Below are 22,648 nucleotides of genomic sequence, written 5' to 3'. Positions count from 1 at the left end.
CTGTAAGCGAGGACAGGTCTGTCTCCCAAGATCTGTGATCTCACCAGCAACCACACATCACTGAACAAAACCACTAACCCAGGAACCTATCCTTGTAACAAACCCCGATGCCAACTCTGTCCACATATCTATTCAAGTGACATCATCATAGGACCTAATCACATCAGCCATACCATCAGGGGCTCGTTCACCTGCACATCTACCAATGTGATATATGCCATCATGTGCCAGCAATGCCCCTCTGCCATGTACATTGGCCAAACCGGACAGTCTCTACGCAAAAGAATCTACCAACTTCAAAAACAGACTCCAAAGAGAGACTGCAGAGCTAGAATTGATATGCAAACTAGACACAATCAACTCCGGTTTGAATAAGGACTGGGAATGGCTGAGCCATTACAAACATTGACTCTATCTCCCCTTGTAAGTACTCTCACACCTATTATCAAACTGTCTGTACTGGCCTAGCTTGATTATCACTTCAAAAGTTTTTTTTTTCTCTTAATTAATTGGCCTCTCAGAGTTGGTAAGACAACTCCCACCTGTTTATGCTCTCTGTATGTGTGTATATATATCTCCTCAATATATGTTCCATTCTATATGCATCCGAAGAAGTGGGCTATAGTCCACGAAAGCTTATGCTCTAATAAATTTGTTAGTCTCTAAGGTGCCACAAGTACTCCTGTTCTTCTTTTAACACAAGCTTGCATGATCATACCAAGATTTGTGCAAGATATATACAACTCTCTCTACTTTACCTACACCATCCTAATAGAAGTACGTGTGGTCCAATACAGAAACCAAATCAAGATGTTCACATGCTTTAAATGAGAAACCTGTGATATTATTTATTTGGATTTATACTAAAGTACAATGAAGAGTATCCATCCAATGCTCTGGACATACTTGACAATCTTTTAAAACAACTCTAATGGAGTTAATTTAAAATTTTATGACAAAACAGTTTTTCATTGGAAAATGCTGATTCGATTAAACTGAAATGTTTCACGGGAACATATTGATTTCATCAACATTTTCTATGAAAAATTATGAAAGCACTCCATATCAATGTTATTATTTTGACTGTATGATAATAGTCAAAATGAAGAACTTTGACTTTATCAAAATTAAGCACTTCAACATTATTGAAATGAAGCATTTTGACAAAGTAATTTCAATATTTCTGAATTCTTTTTGTTTTTAATTTTGTCTTACAGGAAATTTAGAAATTTTGCTTTTTGATCTGAGTTGGACAGAAAGGGCATTTCAAAATGTCAGGATTTCCTATGAAATTCTGAGTTTTGGCCAGCTCTAGATGCTAATAAATAAACAGACCCATCAGTTATGACCCTTGTACTTTAATTCCTTTTCCCGATTCTCACTTCTTGTGTCATGTCTACGGTTTAGATTGTGACGGAATCCTAAAAAACACTGGGCGTCAGGTTGGTTCTAGAGAGCAAAAGGGGCTTGGAATTTTTTGAATCCTTTATTTTATCCAAACTGATTCATCCATGTTTTTTGTCAATTTGCTAAATTGTCCACACGTTAAATTGCCTATGAAATTAAATACTACACATTCCTTGGGGATATTTTCTGTGATTACTACCTACAAACACTTTTGAATTTGACATGCGCTCTCTAATTATAAAACTCCTCTCCATCAAAGTGGGTTTTTTTACCAGAGTTTTGGTCAATGTAATACCCAGGGACATTGTTTAAGTAGAGTACAATAATGCTGTATCATGTTTTACTGGAGAAGTTGCTGCAATGTATCTGCAACATAAGCACTTTTTAATCATATTGCCTGGCTGTTTGCATGTGTTTTTAAACAAATATAAAAATGAAAATCTATTTGTAAAGGCAACTGTTTCTTAGATTACAATTTCACTGGGTAGTACTGACACAGAATCATTAAAACAAAATTGTACAGCTTGTCAGCAAAAATTAAATCTAAGCATACATAATTGAATATAATGAGAAATATAACGAATGTAATTAGATTTCTGTATCCTGTGCCAGGGAAAACTTATTAATATAATGCAATGGCAATGGGAAGACCTAACACTTTAAACCAGCATGAGGATATCATCTCTCAAGTGGAGACAGGGCATTCATAGATGTAAATTTCACCTTCTGTATTCCTTAGGGACCCACAAGGGCCTGCAGGAACCACTTCTATAACTAGGGTGACCAGATGTCCTGATTTTATAGGGACAGTCCCGATTTTTGGGTCTTTTTCTTATATAGGCTCCTATTATCCCCCACCCCCATCCTGATTTTTCACATTTGCTGTCTGGTCACCCTAGTTATAACAAAAAAATTAGTCGGGATGCAAAGACTACCTTTCACCACCCTCTCTGAATGGTCTATGGAAGGAAGGGATGGCAGAAAGATAGAAAGAGATCTCACAGGAGATGGCAGAGAATTAGTAGGTGGTTGAGAAAGCTGCCAAATGACATCTTCACTCCAGGAAGTTCCTGCTGATGGAGAGGAGCATGGACAGCAGCAGATGGCTCTTTTGAAGCTACTTACCTGCCCACACCCCTTGCACCTGAATATGCACAGAAGCCCCCAGAGGCAGCAGGCTGCAGGCAGGGCCGGCTCCAGGCACCAGCCCACCAAGCATGTGCTTGGGGCAGCACCTGGAGGGGGGCGGTGTGGCGCTCTGGCCCGAGAGCGGGGCCGCGATTGGGCTCACCGTCCTCCCCGCGGCGCTCTGGCCGACGGGGAGAGCAGAGCCCCGGCCGGGCTCTCCGCCCTCCTCCCGGCGTTCCAGCTGGACGGGGAGGGTGGGCCCGCGGCCGGGCTTGGTGCCCTCCCCTGCCACGCTCCCCGCTGGGGGGAGGGTGGGAGGGTGGCGCGTGGCTTTTTTGCCTGGGGCAGCAAAAAAGCCAGAGCTGGCCCTGGCTGCAGGAGCACACATGAGGGATAGCAGTCACCCATACAGCAGAGTAGCGGATAGGCAGCAGCAGCAGCTTCTCTTGCCAATCACCTGCTGGAGTAGGCAAGGAAACTGAGAGAGCATGACGAGAGGAAAGAGAAATAAGAACTGTGGGTCCCAAGTGGAGTAGGAAGAACCACCAAGTATTGTGGAGAGTTAGGATTTAGGCAGGATAGGCAAGGAGTGGGCAGCATAGAAAAGGTGAAATTCAGGTGACTTTGTACAGTGTTTTCCTATGTCAGTTACACCTCCCTTTTGTACAGTCGCAGACCATTTGCTGCTTGCAGTCTATAAAACCCACATACGTTTGATTACTTTTTTAAATTCCCCACAGTGCCTGCAAATAAACTACACATTTATGCTTTCCCTTATTCCTTTAACATTATGGCTGGATTTCAAATACTCTGGGAGAGTGTTTAAACTCTGTCTATAATACTTCTCAAACTAAAAATCAAAACAGATGGCTTGAGAATTGGAAGCCTTTATGGAGTAAAATCCATCCCTGATGCAGCTCCTTGGTCTTCAGTGTAATTACACCAGGGATCAATTTGGCTTTCCCTCTTTACTCATAGGAGCACCAGGGAGAATAGCGTGTACACATAAAACTAAAAAGAACCACATCAAAATGCCAAAGTAACAAATGTGCCAGGAAAACATCAAGTAGGGAGGGATACAGCTACAATACCAGCTAGGAGTCCCATTGATTTCAGAACAGGAGTACTTGTGGCACCTTAGAGACTAATTTCGGAGTAGCAGCCGTGTTAGTCTGTATCCGCAAAAAGAACAGGAGTACTTGTAGCACCTTAGAGACTAACACATTTATTAGAGCATAAGCTTTCGTGGGCTAAAGAACTGGGCTGTAGCCCACGAAAGCTTATGCTCTCATAAATTTGTTAGTCTCTAACATGCCACAAGTACTCCTGTTTCTTTTTTCTTAGAGACTAACAAATTTATGAGAGCATAAGCTTTCGTGGGCTACAGCCCACTTCTTCGGATGCATATAGAATGGAACATATAATGAGGAGATATATACACACATACAGAGAGCATGAACAGGTGGGAGTTGTCTTACCAACTCTGACAGGCCAATTAAGTAAGAGAAAAAAAACTTTTGAAGTGATAATCAAGATAGCCCAGTACAGACAGTTTGATAAGAAGTGTGAGAATACTTACAAGGGGAGATAGATTCAATGTTTGTAATGGCTCTGCCATTCCCAGTCCTTATTCAATCCTAAATTGATTGTATCTAGTTTGCATATCAATTCCAGCTCAGCAGTCTCTCGTTGGAGTCTGTTTTTGATTTCAGTGTGACTACATGTTCTTAAAATTAGGATGTGCTTAAGTACCTACATATATTATCATTAAGTTTCACGTGTTACACAAAATATTGAAGTTGATTAAAGTATTACAAGATGCACTGTAGGAAGTTGATGTTTGGGGTGAATACATGCTTGTTTCTTATTTGTTGTCCTATTTCTAATTTGCAATTCAGTCGGTAGACAGATTTTTTCTAAACATTCCATTTTCTACTGTTCAACCCTTTTATCCAAGACAGCCATTTGCAAATATGCAGCAAATGAGAACATCAATTACAAGTTCTTGTGGAATAAAACCTCTAATTGAAATTAAATACTCAAATAGCAATTGTTCTCCATTTTTTTATAAAATGGCCTTCGTTCTGGTGAAAGGTGCTAAATTGAGAGTGCTGCAAGATGCAGCCATTATTTCACTGACAGACAAGATAATGAAAGCTTTCCCTATTACTCCACCTCAGTGCCTCAAACCTGACCTTAATGGACAACCTCTTGTGACAGAGTAGTTAAATCAGCAATCTCTCTACAGAGACTGCCAACAAGAGTGCTAACCCGGGGAATTCTGATGATGGTTTGGGGAATGATTCCATTTATCCATTAGGAATTGGACTGACACCACCAATGCACTGTCACATGCTGGTAAACAGCAATCAGACAACAGCAGCTTTCACTACTGGCTGAAGTAGCCCTCCCTCCTTTCAGCCAAAGAATTCTCATGGGGAGATTCCACTCATGTTCTACTTGTGCTGATCTTGATGACCTCTTATTACTATTATTCTTTAAAAAGAACAGGAGTACTTGTGGCACCTTAGAGACTAACAAATTTATTAGAGCATAAGCTTTCGTGGACTACAGCCCACTTCTTCGGATCCGAAGAAGTGGGCTGTAGTCCACGAAAGCTTATGCTCTAATAAATTTGTTAGTCTCTAAGGTGCCACAAGTACTCCTGTTCTTTTTGCGGATAACACGGCTGCTACTCTGAAACCTGTTATAATTGCACGCTTTACTACTAGTATTAGAACTGAGTGAAATTTTGTGAGCTGAGTGTGTTTTGATGTCCCAGTTGCTATTGAGGCCTGATTCTGCCACCCTTATTCATGTGGAATAGTATCTTATTCCGAGAGTGATATCTATGGGAATACTCATGGTATAGGCTACTACTTAACATAAAGAAGGCTGCAGAACTGGGTCTTAAATTTTATCAAAGGTAAAACTGCAAAGGTTTGCATGTCCATCATCTCCACTATAAACATGGCAGGTTCTAGGTCCTGGACTACATGGCTAAAGCTTGTTCTAGGTCTTATTTTCTATTCACAATCTGTTCACAATCGAGCCACAGTACAATCCACTGCTACATATACGAATCACACACAGTGAGATTCTTGCATTCAATTACTTCTTAAAAAAATAATTCATTCAATTTGCAAATGGATTGGGCACTAACATAAGAAAAAACGTTGATTTCCAGTATTTTGACTGATATACTGCACCCGCTTCCTGCAATACTAGCAAATATATAATTAAAAATATAATGTAACAACAGTCCACACTTAAGAAGAATTAAGCCTTTGCTAAGGTCAGATAGACTGCTTAGATAGAACAAGTCAAACACTGAAGTAGTTTCTAGAATTTGAAATCCTAAGACATTTACTTAACATAAATGACAAAACAGTAATATCATGAATGTTTATAAAGACAATTATTGTTTATTGTGCAAAAACATGCTTGTTGTACTGGTACCATCTCTCCTTGCTTTTTAACCAATTCTCTATTTAATCCTCCTGTTGTTTCCTGGCATAAATCAAAGTATTTGGAGCTATAATAGCCTTTTTAATTGAATATTTGAATAGCACAACAGGAACATGATACTTTATTGCAGTCCCTAGGATTACAGTTGTACACATAATTAATAATAATAAAGGTAATAATAGAAGTCATAGAGGTCTACTTACCGGGAAATGTAGATCCCTTTAAATACCCAATAACATTAGAAATTGTCTTGTATGTTGGGACTGTCTGAACATTTAGACTGATTATTCTCTTTTCTGTTGAGATAAAAACAAAAAATGCGAACATTTTAAATCAGCATTTATCAAACCACAGAATCCTGTAGGCCATCAATTTCCCTTCTTTCCTTCTACCCACAGAAAGAGGGGAATATATTTTACACTTACTAAACTACATAGCTTGCAGACAAAAAAAGGTAACTATCCAATCTCCCACACTCAGGTAACACTCAGGTACCTCAACGGTGGGGACTGAACAAGGGACTTCTAGATTCCAAACACATGAGACTCTACTGACTGAGCTGAAAGACTCAGCTCTAGTCACTGAGCTTATAGTAGCCTCATCAACCTGTGCATGTGGCCCAGTCACCACTAGAGGAGGACACACCCAAGTCACATCCCTATACGGGCTGTCAATTCTAGTCTCTTAAGGAGCTCCCCAGCACCATGATGTTTGGAATTACATCTTAATAGCATAATTGAGCCAAAGTCAGTATCAACATCCTTTTCTGAAAACTGACTGAACCAAAATAAAATGTTCTGTGGAAAGATTGTTTTGTTCTTAAGCTCACAGACTATTATCCTTCCGGTGTTGTATTTTCTTAAACAGTTTGTTTTCAAGTCTTGCTCCCTGAGCTGTCTGGAGTGTTTAAATGATGAGTGCATTGGAATACGTAAAATAAAACTAACTTGTGTCTGTCTATCAGAAAGATTTTCAAGTTCAGGTTCATTCTCTGATATTTTTGTAATGAGTTGATTTTAAAATTATATTCAGAATAAAATCATTTCGGTTTCATTCATTTCCTAGACCTCAGAAATGGATGGCCGGTTAATGATCGAAGCAGATCCAACAATGCCGAGATTCTTCCTTTGCTTTTAGGAAAATAGTTTAAAAAAATAAATGACAGGTCATACCTTCAAATTATTACTCAATGCCTTATGCAGGCAAAATGTTCAGTATCATCAATAAATATGCTGTTGTGTAAGAACTCAGTAAGAACTTAATAAGAACTTTGGCTCTGCCACAGAGTGCAATGGAAATGCCCAGTGAAGTCAGTGGAAGTTATGAGTGCAGTTCAATCGAAAATTCAGATCCTACTAGTATATAATCACCACTGATAATTTCCATGGTGAGTCCTGTCTCATACGATGTTAAGGTTAGTGTTCTGATTAACCTTATCCTTCTGACATGTATTGCCATACGTGTTACTGACACTCCTGAAGAAGAATGCCTTGGTTGTTTTATATGCTTTGTAAAAACCTCAAATTGTAACCTGGAATTTCAACTAGAATTTCTAGCTTTGCACAATAATGAATCCAAAGAATTCCCAGCATTGGCTTTTATAAAATACAACTTGAAAACACTTTCTGGTATATGCTCTACAAATTATTCCCAAGACCCATTTTGGATATAAAACCATTCTAGAGCCGAACTGCTCATTCTTTTTTAAAGCATTTTCAAGCCAAAGCTGATTTGACTTCTTTGTTCTAATTCTACAGCATTTAATAGTGGTATGTTTTATTAGGTCCCAATTCAACAAAGCTTAAACACATGCTAAGCCCCACAAGACAACTAGACTTAACCATGTGCTTAAATGCTTTTCTGAGTCAGTGTCTTAATCAACACTGGCTACTGAGACTTGAACTGACAACAAAGCAACACAATTTTTTTTTCTGGCAAGTGATATGTTCTGGAATCAGATAATAAAATGAATAGACATACTGTACAGTACTCCAGTTTAAAGTGGCTTAGGCTTTAAGGCTTAATACACCTGACAAAAAGGCTCAAGGGGGTTTCCATGGCATATACAGAAAAAAGTAAAATCTAATTTTCTTTAAACAGTTTTGACAACAAATCTCGGTTCCTGATGCTACGTGTCTGATGAAAGACTTTAAAGGTCTTGACAACATTATCTCTTTTCCCTAAATTCTCTGGCAAGCTATAAGAAGATTTTAGCTTAATACTGCTTGAAATACACTTTAAGTTTATCTAAGCCATAAAAGTACTTCAGAAGTAAAAGAAAAGAAAGTGATTTATCAATATCATTAATATTTTTGATTATTTTTTTTCTTTTAACGTTCTCTTGACTTGAAACCTGCTAATTGTTATCTAGCTAATATACATAACCATTTGTTCCGATCATGGTTACCCATCACACAAATAAAGACAAAAGTGCTCAGCAGTTTTCCACTGAATGTAATGGGAGCTGTTCAGTCCTCAGCACTATTGAAGAGCAAAGTCACTTATTTAGAAGCTGAAATAATGATTAGGCTCACATTTAAAAATAAACCTTGCCCCAGGCTCACACTGAGAATATTTGGGTCCAATTTCAAATATGTTGATTAAATAGGATTTTTAAATCCATCATTAGATGCTCAAATTGCCACTTAGGCACAAAAATGTCAGTTTTATTTGTCATTTAGGCACTTAGTGGGATTTTAAAATGCACCTAGACACCTAAAACTCATCGATTTCAATGGGAGTTAGGTACCCAGATGCTTCTGAAAATACGACTATGTGACTAAATACCTTTAAAAATCTGGTACCAGTTTTAGTGTGGGATTTGGAAATTTTCTTAAGGTATTAAGGTTTGAAAATTGAGCTCCTTCTGGCAAAATTCTTCTCCAAATATACTAATAAGACTCCGTTAACACACACATTGAAGTTTAGGCATATGAAGATCTGAGTAAAGTTGAGCACATGCAGAAATGGAGCCTCAGACTGTAAAATTTTGCAGATTACTCTGCTGTGTTGCAGGAGTCCACTCGTGTGGAATAACTAGCAGAATCAGGGTTTAAAGATGTAATTCAGTCTCTGATGAATACACTACTCCTACTGGAGTCAATGGGAGCTGTGCCTGAATTTTTCCCTGACTCACAGAAATTTGAAAGACAAGATGACAGTCCTAGAAGGCTGGAGAAGGGCTAACAGTGTCCATCTTTGAAAAGGAGGAGCTGGGGAACTCCAGACCAGTCTGCCTGACTTCGATACCCGGGAAGCTACTAACTACAGCAATGTATATAACATTCAATTTGCGAATACCTGGAAGATGAAGGGGTAATCACTAGCAGCCAACATGGATTTATCAAGAACAATCATGCCAAACCAGTGATTTCCTTCTTTGACAGGATAATTGATTTGGTGGATAGGAGGAATGCAGTGGATATACTATACCTGGATTTCAGACAGGCTTTTGACACAGCCCCACATGATATTATGATAAGTAAGCTGGAGAAATGCAGGCTCAACAGAACTACCATTAAGCATAGGTGCTGGAACTAGTGGTGCAGGGGATGTGAAATGATTCTCATCATATATGGGTATACAGTTTGGCTCAATGGCTCTCTTTACCCCCACTATTAACATTGTTCCAGCACCCCTGCCATTAAGTGGATACATAATTGGTTAAACAACCACAAACAAAGAGTTACTATTAATGGAATGATGTCGGACTGGAGGGAGGTCTCAAGTGGGGTTCCACAGGGATCTGTTCTGGGTCTGGTATTGTTTAACGTCTTCATTAATGACCTGGATGTAGGTATAGCGAGCACACTGATCAAGTTTGCAGATGGCACAAAGCTAGGGGAGGTTAACAATATTTGGGGGGATAGAGCTAAATTTCAGAGGGATCTTGATAAATTGGGGAACTGGACTATAGACAACAAAATGAAATTCAACAAGGACAAACAAAGTGCTACACTTAGGGAAGAAAAACCAAATGCACAAATACAGAATGGGGGAAAACTGGCTTGGATGCAGCACTGCTCAAAAGGACCTGGGAGTTGTGGTGCATCATAACCTCAACATGAGTTAGCAATGCAGTGCGGTTGCAAAAAAAGCAAAGTTGCATTAACAGAGGCATAGCATGCAAGTCACGGGAGGTGATAGTACGACTCTACTTGGGGCTGGTTAGACCTCAGCTGGAGTTCTATGTCCAGTTTTGGTCACCAGTGTATAGAAAGGATGTACATAAACTGGAAAGGATCCAGAGGCAAGCAACAAAGATGATCAAAGGGAGGAATGCAAGCCATATGAGCAAAGGCTGAAGGAACTGAGTATGTTTAGTTTGGAAAAGAGGAGATTAAGGGGGTATATGATAGCAGTCTATAGCTAATTGAAAGGCTGTCATAAAAAAGATGGAGAAAAGTTATTCTCTTTTGCCACAGAGAGCAGGACAAGAGGCAATGGGTTCATAGCATGGCAGATCTAGAAAGTTTTTCCTGAGACTTAATCTAACTGTAAGAACAGTAGGACAATGGAACAGACTGCCTTGGGAGGCTGTGGAAGCTTCTTCACTTTTCAAAAGGTGCTGGATAGCCATCTGTCTTGGATGGTTGAGACACAATGAATACTGCATCGTGGCAGGGGGTTAGATAAGGTGACCCTTGCGGTCCCTTCTAACATTATGATTCTATGATGCTATGATAACAAGATGACCATTTTAAATCACAATTAAAATGAAACTTAAAAATAAAGCCAAGTATGATGCTGTATGTAATGTTATGGGATTTCAAAGAACACCGAGTTCTATCAGGATATTTTGCCCCACATTATATTTGCAACACTGCTAACCCCAGGCATTCAAAAATCCCCAGTCAGGCTCCAAAATATAATGTGAATACATTTAGGGTATTTTTAATTTGTCTTTAGCTTTCAGAGCCATTTGGGCCCACATTTTCAAGTTCCACAGCCACAAAGGCTAAAAACTTATTTTTGCTTAAAAATGAAAGCTGAGATTCTCACAAAATTACATGTCTCCTGGAGGTGGGGTTTTAAGACAAATGTCAAATATTGCAAGACTTAAGGTTATGAGAGTTTACAACACTGCATTAAGGAAGTTCATGCACTACCATGGTACAGGAGACCAAACGGGCTACAGTATATACAAAATGCTAAGTATACTGTAAACATATTTGACATAGAAGAAGAGATGAATTGAGGTTCCTGCAATAAAAAGCTTCCTTTCACTCTCTTTACTCATGCAAGTGACTGATCATCTAAATTCAAATCTGAAACATCCCTAATTATTTTCGCAGTAGTATTTGATTGATTAGCAAACTAATATTGTCCAATATCAAAACCATTCTTCTAGTAACATGTATATTCATAATACCTGGCTTGGTCTAAAGACTTTCATAATTAATTTTTTCACTACTTGATTGAACCCTGTAGACCTAGACTAAAGAGATCAGCAATACAACTATTTATACAAAAGGTTTCTGAGTGTAAAGAATGTCTGGAACTCAATACTTAAAATTGGCTCTAAAGAGGGCAGACCTGATCTGGTATGGAGCAGATGTGTCACACTGAATATCTGAGACAACTTCAAACCAATCCATATTACATAGATAAATCTTGCCATATCCTACTCTATTTGGCAGAAGTAAAGATGTTATTTTTTCTGAGAGGCCCAGGCTGCTGTTTTGTGACCTATCAACCTCTAAGAATTACCCAGAAGAATAAGTATTCTCCTCTTTTGGGATAAAAACTCAACAATGAAAGCTTTTTTGGAGTGGAGGGAGAGAATACAACTAATATGTCTTGGTCTCTTATAACTACGAAGCCTTCAAGGATGATCTTTGAGAAAGAATAGAAAGAAAGATATACTACAAGAAAATGCTGTAACATATGATGATTAAGAATGAGTATTAGCAGCATATAGTTTAAGATTACTTCTTTCTATACATTTCTATGAAATAATAAGGCTTCCATTTCAAATAGTCACAGGGCAGCAACACATAAGTATACTTGTGCCATCTAGACATGGTAACATACATCACAGAGCTCCCTTGTGGCATTTTCCTCCATTTGTTCTTCTGGATTTATAACATAATGATTATGTACTATGTCAAGAAATGACAAGGTTGTTCGCATATTGATATAACTGACTGATGGCACGGTCAACATTATTAAATGAGGTTCTTTCAGCAAGCTCTGAAGAAGAAACACATACAACAGTATCACAGTGCTCCATTCTACTGCTGACTGAGAGGATATAACCTTTATCTTTTTATGCCCTTTTTCCCAATGAATTGAAGACAGGCTTGGTTTGCACTACTGCAATGCCTGGCAGAGAAAGTTGTTTGCCTTGGACCAATGTCATATGATGCTGGGACTAAAGGATTATGTGATTCATGATTCAGATTTCACAAATGAGGTCTGAATGTAAATCACAACACAATGACCATTTGGCATGTGGAATTGTGTGAAGCTAAGATGAAACAGGGTTCAATTTTTAAAAACATATTTTTAATAATTTCTTTTAAAAATATGCCACAAACCCTCTTTGGTTGCATTCAGTCATTTTCAGTTATAGGTATGTTTTACTTCTCCCTATTTGCCAACGGTTGGTGTGATCTGCTTGCAGACTATCATACAGTTTTGTATTACAGTAATTAAGGAGATTCAGTAATGATCAGTAATTACATTTTGTAGAGATAAGAGTGGTTATAAAACATGAAGTGGTTCTACCCAGACTACAAACATTTTGGCCTGAGTATGTGTTAGTGTTATAACACGGCACTAGAAATCTTTCTATTCTTGGTTCTCTTATTAACACACCATTTGGTCTTGTTCAAGTTCCTTAATCTATCAGTGCTTTTGCTTACCATTCTGTAAAAATGGATATAAACAAGTCTACCTCGATGCAAGGGATGTTATGAAGTTTATTAAGTCAATGTTTTTAAAGCATGTAAAGATTCTTGAGGCTCTGTCTACACACAAAAAGCCTGAAGTTTTAACTGGTATAGTTAAGAAATATACCCCTCCTCACTCCCCACTTATTCATGTGGACAGAGTTATACTGCTATAACAGTGCTTATCCCATTACAGTTTATTCCAGTAAATTTAGGGGAATGAGCTATAAAGATACAAGGCCTTAATGCCAGTATAACTGCATCAGATAGGGGCTGTGCCAATTTAACTATTTCAGTAAAAAATCAATCCCTCTAACCAAAGTTAAAGTGGTACAAAATCTCTGTAGAGCAGGCCTTGGAGGAAATATAGTGATACATGGTCATAACATCCTGGATTTATTACTGCTCTGCAGGAGAACAGAGCAAATTTTCTCCAGTTACCATCAAATTAAAAAAAAAAAAAAAGCAGCACATGTTTTGGGGTAATGATGGAAGCATCCACAATTTAAACATTATTTATAACTTCAGTGGCAAAAGGGTCCATAATAAAGCTACAGTACAAGGTGTATGGGCTGATGTTCTCCGTATTAAACACATCAAGAAGTTCACCAAAGAATAGGGGAGTGTTGGCATAGCATAGAAGTTAAATCTCTCTTCCTCTTGCTGGAGTGTTTTGAGGTAACATTAATGAATTTTGTCTTGCTTTTAAGACCCGTACACATGCCCAGAGACACCTGTGATGAATACATTTTTAGAAACAACAACCAAAAAAAGACTTACATCCTACTTACAGTAATATAATGTTAGGGCTGTGACTACTAGAGTCAGAACCTGTACCGTAGCTGCTAAAAGCAAGAAGATGAATCTTTTCAACAATTTGTATCTTTTATGAGAACAAACCACACAAGCATTTTTCTAACAGTAAATCCAGACTGCCATTAAATAGATCAAAGTAGTCCAAATGCATTTAGCATGTGAGAAAGGCAGCTTACCACATCTGTGGATTTGATGCTCAGGATGGTAAAGAACTAACACCAGTAACCAAGCAAAGTGAAGTTCTGCTAAATGCAAACCTCCCCACAGAGCTCTTTCATTGTAAAAGTCAAATTCTTGATTCAACCTCCCTAGAATAACCTTGAACAGAGGCTGTGAAATATACCAAACGGAGCCAAATTAACATAGCAATTTTGTGGTGTGCATCCAGCATCCTGCATTAACACAACTCCACAAATCTCATTTTCACTTATGCCCCAAGGCAAAATTTTAAATACAGATCTCAAATGCTTGTAAGGCTTGACTATTAACCCACTTTCATCACTAAACATCCAAAAAATAGTGCTATTAAGTGATTAGAATGTTCCTTGTAGCTACAGCTGTAAAATACAGAATTGCTCAGATTCAGAATATTTCACGTGCGAGATACCTTCACAGATAAAAGTACATCAGAAACTCACTAATAGGCACTAATAACTCAGAGATCCAATTTAAATGGCTGAAATTCATGAATTGGTAAGTAAGTGAACGAACAATAACAAAGAAAGGTTTCTGCAACACAAAATGTACTTTGTTTATGTTGATAAGTGTATTTTAGTTTTATGATAATACTTTATAACATTCTAGTAAATATGCCATAATATATTCTGTAAAATAAGATCCATAGTATTGAGACCTCACTACAGTACACTGCTCTTAAATCTTTGCTAAGATGCAGGGAGAGACCACAACATTTTTATTTTTACTTTATTCTGGGGGGGGAGGGGTTATAAAATGTCTGGATTAATGAGGTTGTACTGCAGTAAACAAAAAGCAAAACAAAATATAGGGCAAACTTTTATCCCTACAGTTTATTTCATAGGTTGTAACTATTTAGTGTGCCTGAGATGTTTCCTTCCTGATCCTCCCAACCCCTTTGTCACATTACATCACTTGAAAACTGCTGGGCTGTGGGGAAGAGGAAGCAACATAAGAAAACTCTATATAAATGCTTAATCATTACTGATGTTTACAGCTTTTTGAAACATACTGACAAGAGAATGAGTATTTTATCCTAACAAATTTTAAGCCACCCAGTTATCTGAATTGCTCATTCATCTCTTCTGACATCTAAGTGATGAGTTCTACATCAGAAGTGAAATATTTCTTATGCTTTCTTAGAATCAACTGGGAGTCTGAAGTATCAGCCTTCTAATATGTATCATTCTGCTCAGCAGGCAAAATTTTAAAATAGGTTAAATAGGACATAGATATATACCAGCTCAAATCTTTGGTCCATTCCAACAAATCCTCAGCAAGGATCATAGGGTCTTGAGGACTGTGTGTCCACTACATGAAAGCATGACACATTCTTTAGCTTTATGTGAAGTTGCTATTACAGACTCTCTTATTTAAAATCCAAGAATGCTCCACCTTGATAACTTGACAATAACTTTAGTCAAGGTATTTTCTATTTGGAATCAGACATAAGCTGTTCCTTCCAGTCCAGGCTAAGATGAACTATGGCCAGGTTTTTCCTAGGCATAGAGTCTGACAAGCCCTTTACTCCCAGAAAACATGCAACTCCTGGTGTCCCAGTAAAATAAAACAAACTGAAATAAACAATCAACCACCCAATCCGGAGGCTGCCAGGCAAATAAAGCTGAGTCCCTATCCTTAGGATGATTCTGCCCTGGACCCTGCAAGCAGAGGTCTTGTAGAGCTGGAAGCAGGGCAGATCCTGTCCCTCTCTAGAACAAAGGTTGCCCAGCCCAAACACACACTTTTAAGGCTTGCTTGCTTCCTGAAGGCAGCTCAGCTGTTAGTGTTCCCTCTAAGCTAGAGAGCTCACACACATCTCATCTGGAATGGACAGGCACTTCTCCCTTCCGAAGAGAAAGTTCTTTAACTACTTCTCCACTTGCTGATCACATTGCCTTACATTTTGTTACACTGCCTCTGGCACTTCCCCCACCCTCGATGCCTTTGGGAAAGACGAAGTCCTTCTATAAAAACCACCTAGTCAAGTCTGCATAGAGGAAAATATTCCTTCCTGACCTCAGCAATAATCACTTTATGTCCAGAAGCATAAGGTCTCACTGTCTTCATTCTTAGTACGTATAAGTACAAATGCTAAGAGTGGTCATAAACTTAACCAACCTTTTTATGTTCTTGTTTTATTATATCCTTATTCCACAATAACTTTCTAAAAGTGGTAAACAACTGATACAACCACACACACACACTGGGCAATAGTTGCCCCTAAAAATGCATTTAAAATTTGCTTTTTACTATAGTAATTGTTTTATCACCTATAGATAGAGTAGGAAATACTATGTTAATGTTATTTATTTACAAAGAAAATTGGCAATGCCTTTTTAAAGGATGGTGTTAACACATAGACCTAAAAGCTCTAAGTTAGGTTAAAAAATTGTTAATCAAAATTATCATGAAGATTTGCAAAATTAGGCTAAGAAAAATAATAAAAAATGATAGCAAGCAAATTTTACATTGCTTATAGAGTGAAAAATATATCTAAAGGTCATGACTTATTTTTGCAGTCACTTAAACATATATGCTTGTAATCAGCGCTAACTACTTGAATACCAAGTTATAAGAGTATAAGAAAAACTATGAGAAAGGAGTAAGTCTTTCAAAAGCATAAAATGTTCCAACTGCAAAGGGGAAAAATAAGTGATTAATTAACAAATGTTATTGTCTTTGTTGGTCAAAATTGTTGTGATCTTTTATACACTGGAAAATTGGTGTGTGTTAAATGTAACTGTCTAGACAATTAATCACAAAGTAGTCATTTGATAGTAATAGGACAATAATAAGTTACACATTTAGCCACAAACTGTAAAATGAAATAAATAAAGGGGGGAATATAAGAAATCTGTACTTTGAACCACCTTGGCCCAGTAGTAGCCTTGTGGCCCCAGAGTGGGTCAGTAATTGCGTCTCTTCAATGTGCTGTTGTTTTCTTTGGTCAGGCAACCTGATTTAATCAACTCAGTTGGCATTTACTATTTGAGGTTTCAGTAACCAATACTTTAATAGAACCCATTACTTACAATGGCCACCACACCTAAATATACAAACAATACTGCGAATGGACTGGGTTAAATAGATGAGACAATACAATGCGTGGCCCCACTGTATTTTTCCTCTTATAAAAGATAAGCAAACAAAATAAAAATCAAGGGAGTATTTCTGTTTGAAACATGCAGCTCTCCTGGAAGATTCTCTATTCTTATTCCTTCATTTAATCTCTATGCAGTATCTTTTCTAGCAGACTATAATTTACTATTTTTCTCAAATCAGTTATCAGTTTGTTAAGGTAATAATCTGCATGGGTATGGTCTTTGTAGAGGCATTCTGAATGCATTCTCCCTTTTCTCCCAGCCCTACTCAACACATTGCTTTCTACTGTTTTTGATGTCAGAATGCAGCCATCTCCAGGTGAAACATATGGAAAAGGCCCCAGAGATATGGACACAAATACACATTACTGATGTTTATTTTCTAGCAAACAGATACAAACTGAATAATATGAAAGATGGATCACCATTTAGAAATACTACGTATGTGCTGGAGGCAGACATAAGACACAACCCATCGCATTAATATGGTAGTTTAAATGCTCCAACAAAGCCAAACAAACTGCCCTGCATCACTAGCAACATCTCCAGGGTGATGATGCATAAAGTCAGAGGGATTTTCTAGTCAATAGCAGGAATTAGAGTTTAATGCCTTGTACTAAGACACTTCATACTCCTGAAATGTGACTTATATAAACTGAATCTTGGCAGATGCAATGTTTGCTGAAGCTGAAACTTGGAAGCAATGTGAATGTGGTTTCTGAAGCTAATGCAAAAAATGCCTTATTTTAAAAATGGCTCTTTTATAGTACTTCACAGCATTTTGTTTTCATTCAGCCTCAACTTAGCAGATCTTTAGAGTGTAATTTATGGGCTTTTTCATAGCCTGTTCTTAAAAGGCTGCTAGCAGAACATACCTGCAATCAGACAAACCCTCAATTATACCCAATTACCCAGAATGTATTTGAAGTGCTTCAGGACCATTCCATAATGAACAGAAACCTTCATCACCTGTCATAGCCAGTTTGAGAGGGATACACCCATCACTTTTGCTTCTGTCCTCAGGTAAAGAAACAAGTCTTTTGACTAGCAGTGCAGATATGGGTTGCACTAACAGTGATGTAAGGTTCGATCGGTTCTGTCTGTAGTTTCCATCTGAAAATGAATAAAAGAGAGCAAACAGCAATTTAGTAAATGAAAAATTAAAAAGGAAAATATTTCCAGAGTCTGCATAGGTCTTAAAATAGACAAAGCCAGTACACAGTTTATGATATAGCAGACTCACCCCTACAATGAAAAGTTGGATTTAGATTAGCAGCCGTTATTCTGCACTTACATTAATGAAAGAATTGTAAAGCTCTTCAGTGAAGTATACTACAAATTCACAATATAGGATTTGGGGGAGTAATTTCTAAAGAAGTAAATCACCTAAAAAAATCTCCTGTGGCACATATTAAATTGTCTGTGTGGTACAGATATGAAACCAGGGTGGCATGTAGTAAAAGGAATAAAAAAAGACAAGAAGTATTGGGATTCTATGGTTACCTTTGTTCAGTAAGGAATGAATGAGACGATACAATAGTATCAGATGGCAAAACAGACATCTGGATTCCAGAACAAACAGATGCATAGATAAATGCAAGCACAGTTCCAAACTGACTGGATTGTTTAGCTTTGCACAGATTTTTAAATGACGCAAAAAATAGAAGCATATAGCACTGGTGTTACTCAAGGAGCAAAAGACCTACATTACCATACAGAGTAAGGCTTTCACAAGAATTCTGAAAATAAAACATACAAAATAGACCGAACTGCACAGAACAATAGCCTCATAAGTGTTCTACTCAGAGATCCTGACTTCTTGATGTGAGGAGAGCCAACATGCATATATCTCCAAGCACAAAAATAAGAAATATATTCTTTTCTCTTTAAAGACCAAATCCTGCTCATTTCATTGACGCAAATGGGAGTTTCATTTGACTGAAGTGAACAGGATTTATCCTCTAAATTCAAGTATGTTTTTGTAATGTAGGGGTGAAGGTTCAGCTGTGGGATTTCTGACTGATTTCTTATGGACTCATGCTGAGCAGATGTCAAGGGGGGGAAGCTTACATAAAAGCAAAATCCTGCAAATACAGCTACAAAGAACTTGGGAAGCAGTAGCACAAGCCTGGCCATATCAAAAGGCTCAAGCCAACTTTCAAAGTCTCCCCCAAAATGACAGCAAAAGCTAATACACTTTGTGAGGTTGGAAGCCCAGAAGGGGGGGAACAGTTGCGGTGAACTGATTCACGAGACAAGATGGAACCTGAGCTCTCTCGTTTGAAGCCATAATGCAAGCCTTTTGAGAAAGTAATGGGAAAGGAAAAATCTCTAAAAAGATAGATGCAGTAAAGGAGGAAATGACTGTTATGAGAACAAACAAAAAATATTTAACATTAAAAAGGTTGAGTGAGTGAAGCAGAAAAACTGATTATTTCACTAGGGGACAAACGCAAGATGCTTGAGGAGGAAAACTCCTGACTTAATAAAGGATTCTCAACATGCCCTGGAACAAAAGACTGATGACCTGAAAAACAGTCTAGGTGAAATCATGTTTGTTTAATTGGGGTCTTAGGATATGCTAAACCCCACAACCTGGAAGAATTTTCAGAATCCATGCACCAAAATGCCTTTCAGCTCAATGATAATGATTTGCCTATTACCAGGAGACATCCTGCAAGGAACTCACCTCTAAGAGCAACTAGGATCCACTGTTATGCAATTTCCAAACTCCCCTGCACTGAAATTGGTTCTATAGCAAGCTAGAAAAGCCAGCAAAATATGCTGTATCCCTGCCCATACCACATTATTTCTAGTCTGGAAATCCAGAATAAAGGTAGATATTGGATAAGATTAAAAATAAACTCGGTGATAAAAAAAAAAGTATCTGTTTTATCCAGCCTGGTTGAGGCGGTTGTGCAGTGCTTTACAACACCAAAAGAGACCTGGCTATTCCCTGTGATCTCCATAATGCAGTCACAAGGTGTTGGACCCATCAAGAATCAATAACATGCACTCTAATTAAATTCTACAAAATTACTAACAAAAATCCTGTTAGTGAACTAGCATTGAATTAAATTCTACAAACATCTGCATGTATCCTTCCTTTGCAGACAGTGCTGAAAATATCAGAGGCTTTCCAAGGTTTCATAATTTGCCTTTACAAATAGTGCAACATCAACATCTGTTCTCCTCAAAGTGGGTTGTGGCTTGGTGTACAGTGTGTCACCACTGTGTTCTGTTCCACGCTGAGTCCTCCCAGTTTGTTGGATTGATGCCTATTTAAGGTGTTTTTTAAGTATGTCCTTGAAGCGCTTCCACTGCCCTCCATGAGCCCTTCTTCCCTGATTTAACTGAGAGAAGAGCAGTTGCTTCAGGAGGCGTGTCAGGCACACGTACACAGTGACCAGCCCAGTCGAGTTGATGTTTCATGACCTGTGCTTCTACACTGCTGATGTTGGCTGCAGAGAGAATGCTGATGTTAGTACGTCGGTCTTTCCAGATGATCCTGAGAATCCTCCTGAGGCAGTGCTGCTGGAACCACTCCAGAAGCTTGAGCTGTAGGTTATCCAGGTCTCACACCCATAGAGAAGGGTAGGTGTAAACCAAGATCTTGGTGCCTGTTTGCAGATCCCTATCACTGAAGACTCCTCTGAGTAGTCTTCCAAAGGATGTGCTGACATAGCAGATCTGTATTTGATTTCTGTGTCAATGCTGGCTGTTTGGGAGAGTTGGCTGCCAAGGTATGGAAAATGGTCCACGTTTTCCAGGGGTTTTCCACTGATGGTGATTAGTAGAGTACAAAGAGTAGTTTGTGCAGGTAAGGGCTGGTATCTTGATTTTCCCAATGTTGAGAGAGAGACCCAGGCTGTGATAGGCATTTGCAAAAAGATTTAGGGAGCTTTGCAGGTCGGCCTCTGTGTGTGCGAGGATGACACAGGCATCTGCATACTGAAGATCACAGATGCCAATTCTTGTGAACTTAGATTTTGTTTGGAGATGTCGGAGATTGAGGAGTTGGCCATCCATACAATACTCAATCCCGATTCTGTCAGGAAGGCAGTTACCGATGAGGATCAGGATCAGGATCACAGCAAGGTAAATGGAGAAGAGTGTTGGAGATTCAGCCCTGCTTGACACCAGTGCGAATGATGAATGGTTCGGTCTCTGAGCTGTTGCACAGAATGGTGATAGTCATCCCATCATAGAGTAGTCTGATGATGGAAATTAATTTCTGTGAACAGCCAAACCTACAAAACACTTTCCATAGGACATCATGATTGATAGACTCAAAGGCCTTGGTTAGGTCGATAAATGCCATGAATAGTTCCTGGTTTTGCTCTCTGCACTTCTCCTGAATCTCTCGTGCCATGAAGATCATGTCCGTTGTGCCTGAGATGGCCTGAAGCCACACTGTGATTTGGGGAGAAGTTCCTCGGCCAGGGGAAGGAGGCAGTTTAATAGGATCTGGGCAAGGATCTTCCCTATGATGGAGAAGAGGGCAATACCTCTATAGTTTCGGCACAAAGATTTGTCACCTTTCTTGAATATTGTAACAATGTTGGTGTTCTTAAATTCAGGTGGAATTTCTTCGCAGGTCCAGATTTTGTCAACGAGTTGGCAAAGTTTGTGCTGGAGCATTGTTCCACCAGCTTTAATAATCTCAGCAGGGATGCCGTCTGGGCCTGGTGCCTTGTGATTTTTTGTCTGGGTGATGGTATGCCAGACTTCTTCAGAAGATGGGGGATCAGCAAGGTGTTCCATTGCTGAGTGTTGTGGAATGAACTCGATGGTGTCTTCAGAGACTGTGGATCTGTGGTTTAGAAAGCTCTCGAAGTGCTCCTTCCAGCGTTGTTTAATGGCTGCATTGTCCTTGAGGAGGGTGGAGCGTAAGGGGTTTGGGCCTTTGGAACTTGGCCCATATATAGCTTTTGTTACTTGAAAGAAGCTTCTCATGTGATCCTGGTCTACGAAACCCTGGATCTCAGAGGCCTTTCTCTTGCCAACACTTTTTTTTATGTCACATAACCTCCTTTAGTCTTTGACTTTGAGCAAGTGATAAGCCTCATGTTTTCATTGGTTAGAGGAATCATTTTGCCAGGTACAGAATGTATTTCTTTTCTTTTGAATTAATGGTAGGATTTCCTCATTATTTTCATCAAATCAGTTTTGGTGCCGATGAGTGGAATATCGTATGGAAGTGGTGGGCAACCTGTGGCCCATGACGGGCTGCGGGTTGCCCTCCACTGTCCTAGTTTCAGCACATGGACTGTGAATAGCATTTTTAAGTTGATTCCAGTGCTCTTGAATGTCAATTATATTATCAGGCAAGTTAGAGAGTTTCTCAGACAAGTGTTGCTGGAAAGTCTCGCAGCTGGCTTGGTCTTGAAGTGCTTTGATGTTGTACCACTTTCGCTTAGTCTTTGGGTGTTTGCAGTGTGGTGGAGCGAGCTGCAAGTACATGAATGATCTGTTTAATCAGTGGTCTGTCCAACAGCGATCTGTACCTCTCATGGCTCATGTTATACGGCCGTTGGTGTAATCTCAGGCTCTGATTATAACATAGTCAAGGAGGTGCCAGTGTTTAGACCGAGGATGTTTCCAGGTGGTCTTAAATTTGTTGCTCTGACTAAAGAT

At 38.8% G+C, this 22,648-nt stretch overlaps 1 protein-coding gene across 6 annotated transcripts in view; it reads right to left on the bottom strand.

Moving 5' to 3' along the window:
* Window positions 1-22,648, bottom strand: part of NAALADL2 (N-acetylated alpha-linked acidic dipeptidase like 2) — an 899,698-nt gene that overhangs the window by 231,475 nt on the left and 645,575 nt on the right. For all 6 annotated transcript variants that reach the window (XM_054039851.1, XM_054039853.1, XM_054039852.1 and 3 more), the window contains 2 exons: window positions 17,981-18,124; window positions 6,207-6,299 (listed from right to left, as the gene is read on the bottom strand). In XM_054039851.1, coding sequence (XP_053895826.1) covers window positions 6,207-6,299; window positions 17,981-18,124 — 237 coding nt within the window. The remainder of the gene's footprint in view (window positions 1-6,206; window positions 6,300-17,980; window positions 18,125-22,648) is intronic.

The sequence above is a fragment of the Malaclemys terrapin genome, chromosome 9 (assembly GCF_027887155.1).
Source record: "Malaclemys terrapin pileata isolate rMalTer1 chromosome 9, rMalTer1.hap1, whole genome shotgun sequence".
In the NCBI taxonomy this organism is placed as follows: domain Eukaryota; kingdom Metazoa; phylum Chordata; order Testudines; family Emydidae; genus Malaclemys; species Malaclemys terrapin.
Note: the sequence above shows the minus strand (reverse complement) of the source record. Positions and strands in the feature narration are given on the sequence as shown.